The sequence below is a fragment of the Alnus glutinosa genome, chromosome 6 (genome assembly GCF_958979055.1).
Source record: "Alnus glutinosa chromosome 6, dhAlnGlut1.1, whole genome shotgun sequence".
NCBI lineage: Eukaryota > Viridiplantae > Streptophyta > Magnoliopsida > Fagales > Betulaceae > Alnus > Alnus glutinosa.
This window is the reverse complement of record NC_084891.1, coordinates 9,904,547-9,911,216: the sequence shown is the minus strand read 5'-3', so window position 1 is coordinate 9,911,216 and position 6,670 is coordinate 9,904,547. Positions and strand designations below refer to the sequence as shown.

General features: G+C 38.2%; 1 protein-coding gene across 1 annotated transcript; it reads left to right on the top strand.

Moving 5' to 3' along the window:
* Window positions 1-1,416: 1,416 nt before the first annotated feature.
* On the top strand, window positions 1,417-6,375 carry LOC133871504 (cation/H(+) antiporter 4-like). Its single transcript, XM_062308944.1, has 2 exons — window positions 1,417-2,280; window positions 5,266-6,375. Exons 1-2 carry the CDS (start codon window positions 1,417-1,419, stop codon window positions 6,373-6,375), a joined length of 1,974 nt encoding a protein of 657 aa, XP_062164928.1.
* Window positions 6,376-6,670: the final 295 nt, after the last annotated feature.

Here is a 6,670-nt window from a genome sequence, read left to right as displayed (position 1 = left end):
AGAAAATTTGAAAAAAGAAATTCCAATTATTCTTGAAACACTCATCATTTTTACCATTACCTTTTTCGTACCCTATATTAGGTCCCAATAAAAGAACCTTTGATCTTAAAGATTTTATAAATCAAACATTAACTGTGACTCTAAACAAGAAAGAAAAGGAAAGGAAACAAAAATTCCTTATATTATTCTCCAATCCGTCAACTCTCAAGAGGATAATTTGTTACAGAAAATCAAGACAAAGGAGTAAAAAGAGGAAGCAAAACTTGTTCTTTCAAACTGTCAGTGCGTGGGTGTAACAAAGAAGGATAAAGCAGTACCGAAACTGTAGCATGCATAAAGGGTAGAAAGAGACGATGTTATTCTTTAGCGTGAATCAAGGCCAGCTAGCATGGAAGGAAGGAACCAAGAAAAATAGCATTCTGAGAAACAAGATGTGTTGATCAACGCAAAACAAGGAAACCAAAAAAGACAAATTCTTTTAATTAAAGAACATTTACTTGTTCGATGTTTGAGTTAAAGAAAGACCCTAACGGTAGGATGTTAGGGAATAAGTAAATTTTCCCCTAAAATTAAGCATAAGATAGTGGATGTTGATCATTTCAAGAAGATTTACCCAATGCTTTTCCCCCCCTTTTTGCGCTAAGGAAAGACAAAACTGATTGACCCAATGTTTTCTAACACACCGTAAGATGATAAATGTTGATCATTTCTAAAAGATGAATTAGTAATTTAACGGCCGATGCTAATAATCCTACTCCTAAAAAAGGCAATAAGGTCTGGTTGTATTAATTATGAGTTCACACATAAGAGGACAAAATTTTTTAGAAGAAAAGATCCCAACTTGCCTACTATTTCTTGAGTGAAAAAAAGTAAGGGAGGCAGACACTATCATGGTAAGAGAGGCTCTGTCAATAAGCACTAAAAATATAGCCTTATTTGTTAATACAAGTGGCATGATCTCTATAATCGAATGTACTGAGTTACCCCCTATGGTCGATTCACAAGGCCTATGGAGCTACATTTGTTCTGGGACTGTGCCATTTTTGTTGCCACTGCTTCAGCTGCAGCTGATTCTCATCTTCACCATCACCAAAGCCTCCCAGTACTTTCTTAAGTGTTATGGAGTCCCCAAGTTCACCACACAACTTCTTGTACGTGCGATCTCTTCCACTTCCTCTCTTTATTTTTCCTATTGTCAATATTTGACCAAATTGTTGAGCTAGAGATTCTATTTTATTGTAACTGAACATTTTTTCTTGATTTTATATGCACCAGATCAGCATAATCCTTGGTCCATCTTTCCTGGGACGCCTCAAAATATTCAAAAATGTTTTCTTCTCGATTAAAAGTCAAGAAATAATTAGCATGTTGTCTTTCTTTAGTTTCATGCTCTTTTTATTTGGGAGTGCAGTGAAAATGGATATGGGAATGATAAAAAGAACAGGAAGGAAAGCCTTGTTTACCGGTGTTGGATGCATATTGGCGCCTTTGTTAATTGGTTTGTTAGTTGAAATGCAACTTAAATCATTGTGGCTGAAGGAGGAAGACGTATATACAATTCTATTCTTAACAACAATACATTGTATAACTCCATTTCCGGTCCTTGCTTGCCTTCTTGAGGACCTCAATATCTTGAATTCTGAATTGGGTCGATTAGCCCTATCTGCCGCATTGGTAAGCAATACCTTAAGCATCATGATTAACGTTGGTACCAAATTGATTATAATTTACAAGAGTCAAGGTAGTATGCTTGCCGCTATAAGTTTGGGAACAGCCATCATCTATTGTATTGCCCTTCTATTTGCAATTCGACCAGCAATGTTTTGGGTAATCAGGCAGACACCGGAAGGCAGGGGTGTCAAAGACACATACATTCATACCATCTTGCTAATGTTCTTGGGCTCTGGGTATCTTTCCCATTCAATTGGTCAGGGTTTATTCTTTGGACCTTTCATGCTCGGTCTCGCAATACCAGATGGACCACCTTTAGGATCAGCCATTGTCAACAAGTTCAACTACTTCATTTGGGATGTGTTTATGCCGATCGTTGTAACTACTTGTGGAATGAGGACGGATCTGAGTTTAATCAAATTCGATAACAGCTTTGTGGTATTCCACGGAATCATCATTGTTTCGATTGTTGTGGCCAAAGTGGTGGCTTCTTTGATTCCTGCCTTATTGTCCAAAATGCCCTTAAATGATGCTCTGGCACTCGCTCTTTTATTGAGTTGCAAAGGTGTAGTCCAACTTTTTCAGTATACATATCTCAGAGATATTGAGGTGACTATTTCTTTTCTCCCTTTTTTTTTCTTGCCTAAAAAATGGAATTACATTTTACTTTTTGGTTCCATTATGGGTGTCTCTCATATACATTAATTAAATTAATGCTTCTTTTTTTTTATGGGGTGAACATATATCCTTTTCAATTCAAACCTACAATTCATTTCTTTCAAAATGCTATGATAGGGAAAAAGAAAAGAAGAAAATTGCCTGTTGGATTTTTCTTTGGGAAAAATGCACCATCAATCCTTGTAGTTCGCTTATTATACAAATCGCTCTTTGTATTATCAAAGTAAATTCAGATGTCCCTATGGTTGGTCTAATTTACAAATAGCTCTCTAAAGTCAAATTCCGTTAAAAAATTTGACAGATTCTGTTAAGTGCAACGTCAACTCCAATAAGATGACCAAACGTGGCATTCTTAGTATATATATATATATATATTAAAAAACTAAGATGATTCGGTTGGGCAGCCACCCTTTTGGGGGTGCTCGCGCGCCACCTCTAGCCACCCGTGCACCACCCCCTGGCCCCAGGGGGTGGCCGTCCGCCACCCATAGCCTGATTTAAAGGTGGCTCGAAGGCCACCCCTAGATCCCTTTGGGGGTGGCCTACAGCCCCACTGGCAGCCAACCTTTTTCTTTTTTCTTTTCTATTTTATTTTCAAAAATAATTCTTTATATATATATGTTTGATTAAGAATGCCACATGTCGTCGTTTTATTGGCACTAACATGGAATCAAACTGAATTTGACTCCAATGAGTAATTTGTAAATTACGCCAACCACAGGGACCTCTGAATTCACGTTGATTCCACAGGAAGCAATTTGTAAGTTAGGCCAATCACAAGGACTGATGGTGCATTTTCCAATTTTCTTTCTTATCCCCTTAGTTAATTTTTAAGATCAAATACTTACCATAAAAAAAAAGAAGCAACATGTAGATGCAACTTTCTTATCCCCTTAGTTAATTTTTAAGATAATATATTTAAGCTAAAAAGAAGAAAAAGCAACGTGTAGATGCAAAGTCAGTCCATATGGTTAGCCTAATTTACAAATCCCTCCCTGCTGTATAAAAAATAATTCAGAGGCCCTCTAGGTAGGCTAAAATAATAATTTAATCCTTATAATAATATTCTGTCAAAACACTTAACAGATTCTGTTAGTAGACTATGTCCGAACCAATAGAATGATGACATGTGTCACTATGAATAAAAAAATATATTAATATATTAAAAATTAAAAACATAAAAATAGTTTAAAGGGGGGGGGGGTTTAGGAAGTGTGGCAGCCACCCCCTTTTGAGAATGGGGTGGCCTGTGAGCCACCAGCAGAGGTGGCCCCGGCCCCATCTGAGGTGGCTCGCGAGCCACCCCATAGGCCAAGGGTGGTGCGCAAGCCACCCAGAAGTGGTCGAAGCCACCTCTAGGGGTAGCTCGAAGCCCACCCTCTGCTTTGGGGTGGTCCGCAAGCCTCACCAGATGGGGCTGGGGGTTGCAGATGGCCACCCCTTGCCCATAGCAGTGGCTCCGAGCCTACCCCCTTCCCAAAGAGGGGGCTACCACCAGCAGCCACCCCTTTCCAAACCCTTTTTTTCTTTTTTAATTAAAAAATATTAATTTTTTAAGTTTTGTATTTTTAAGCAAAAAATGCATCATCAATCTTTGTGGTTGTCTTAATTTACAAATAACTCCATATCCTATCAAAGTGAATCAGAGGTTGCTGTGGTTGGCCTAATTTAAAAATCGCTCCCTGGAGTCAAATTTCATTAAAAAATTTGATAAATTCCATTAAGTGCCACATCAGCGCCAATAAGATAGAGATACAAGTCACTCTTAATAAAAAAAATATAAATATATAAAATTAAAAATATTTTTTTAAAAATGAAAAATAAAAATATAGAGAACTAGAAAAACAAGAAAAGTGTGGTTGCTGGTTAGCAGCCACCACCTTGGGGGTGGCCTACGGGCAACCCCATGGGACCTAGAGGTGTGGCCACCCCTGAAGATTGGGGGTGGCTGGCGAGCCACCCCAAGCCCATGGGATTAGGCGCATGCTATCCTCGAAGGTTGTCGAGGGTAGCTTGCAGTTAGCCCATGGGATCTGGGCCACCCTTAAAGGTGGCTGTGGCCTGCGAACCACCCCCAACCCATAGAGGTTGTCGTGTGCCACAATTAGAGATGGTCTAGGGGTGGCTTGGAGCAACCCTCACCTTTGGGGTTGGCCTGTGGACCACCCCCAAAGAGGTGGCTACCTAACCGGCAACCACCCTATTCCTTTTTTATATTTTTTAATTTTTTTAAATAATATTCTTAGTAAGATTTGTTAGGAAATAATATTTATTAAGAGTGATACATGTCGCCATCTTATTGGTGCTAACGTAGCACCTAACGGAATTTGTCAAATTTTTTAGCGAAATTTGACTCCACAAAGCGATTTGTAAATTAGGTCAACTAAATGGACCTTTGAATTCACTTTAGTACCACATGGAGTGAGTTGAAAATTAGGCCAATCACATGGATTGATGATGCATTTTGTTTCCTATTTTTAATATATTAATATTTTTTTAGAGTGACATGTGTCACCATTCTATTGGTGCTAATGTGGCACACTAACAAAATCTGTTAAGTGCTCTGACCGAATTTGACTGTCAAGATTAAATTGTTGTTTTGGTCTATCTCAAGGACCTCTAAATTATTTTTTATGCCGCATTGAGTGATTTATAATTTAGGTCAACCACAGGGACAACTTTTGCTTTTTTCTCAATATTTTTTGCCAATTTGATGAGTTGATATTCCATGGTTAAAAGAAGTATTTTAAGCATAATTCCTAGGATTAAGAATGAAATAAAATATTGATCTTCTGGAAAAATCATACTATATTGCAAAATACATTTTCTAGCACATAATCTTTAATAGTAAAAAACCTTTTGTTCTTGAACAAGGTCACCTGATGGTTTTGTTCAACATTTTTTATTCAAGTGCAGGCCATAACAGACCAGGTGTTCACTTTGTCAAGTGTTAGCATCCTAGTGACTGCGTTTTTTGGGCCACTTCTAGTTAAGATGTTGTACCATCCTTCAAGGAAATATGCAGGTTACCAGAAAAGGGATATTATGCATTGCAAAGACAACGAAGAGCTACGAATCCTAGTGTGCATTCATAGGGCAAATAACATTGCTGCTGTGACCAAACTACTTGAAGTCTTGTGCCTCTCTAGAGAAAGGCCCGTTGTTGTTTATGTGATTCACCTTATCGAGTTAATTGGGCGAGCCTCACCTATTTTTATTTCCCACCAATTGCAGAAAAAGATTGTATCCAATAGTACTTCCTATTCAAAGAATGTCATTCTCGCCTTCAATCACTTTGAAAATGTCAACCAAGGTACTGTATTAGTAAACGTCTTCACAGTAATTTCTCCCCTCAAGTCCATGCACGAAGACATATGCATCCTTGGATTAGACAAACTCACATCCCTCATAGTACTCCCGTTCCATCGAAAATGGTCCACTGACGATTTTGTTGAATTAGAGGACAATGCCATAAGGACCTTAAATTGCAGTGTGCTTGAACTAGCACCCTGCTCTGTTGGGATCCTTGTTGACCGTGGTCATTTAGGCTGCTCAACGTTTTCATCACAGTCATCCTATTCTGTTGCCATGATCTTCTTAGGAGGTAATGATGATCGAGAGGCACTAATTTTTGCCAAGCGCATGGCCAATCACTCGAAAATTGTCCTTACTGTGGTTCACCTTGTTGCCTCTAGCAATGAAGGTGATACCCACTGGGACAAATCGCTTGACAATGAAATACTTAAGGATGTTAAACTTAACAATGTGGGTGGTGAATATGTGATATTCCTAGAGGTGATGGTGAAAGATGGGCCTCATACAGCATTGATAGTTCGGTCTATGGTGAACAAATACGACCTTATTATTGTTGGCAGACAACATAATGCAAAGTCTCCGCAGACATCTGGTCTTACAGAGTGGAGTGAATTTCCAGAGTTGGGAATTATGGGAGACTTGCTTGCCTCATTTGATTTTAACAACAGAACTTCTGTTTTTGTGGTGCAACAACAAAAGAAGAAGACCTAGTCCTTGGCTTATCCTTATAACCTTTTCACGAATATGAAACAATATCCATTCATCTTCTCATGTTGGATGTATAAAATTATATGCGAGCTGGATATAGGTGGTCTATTGTTAGTTCTTTTCTGTAGTAATATGAGAGATCTAAGATCATGTAACAGACCTAGGGTTTCACGAATTCTTTCTTATATTTGAGAATTTGATTGAAATGGAAATGATAGACTTTTGTATAATGAAAATGTTGTTTGGATAGGTTTTGTAATGATCAATGTGGAATGAATGGAATGAAATGAAATTGATT

What these genes read in the sequence shown, in the direction of transcription:
- LOC133871504 (XM_062308944.1), top strand. Translation starts at nt 1,417, where the DNA reads ATGGATATGGGAATGATAAAAAGAACAGGAAGGAAAGCCTTGTTTACC. An exon ending in CATATCTCAGAGATATTGAG is followed by an intron (nt 2,281 to 5,265) that starts GTGACTATTTCT and finishes ATTCAAGTGCAG; the next exon opens with GCCATAACAGACCAGGTGTT.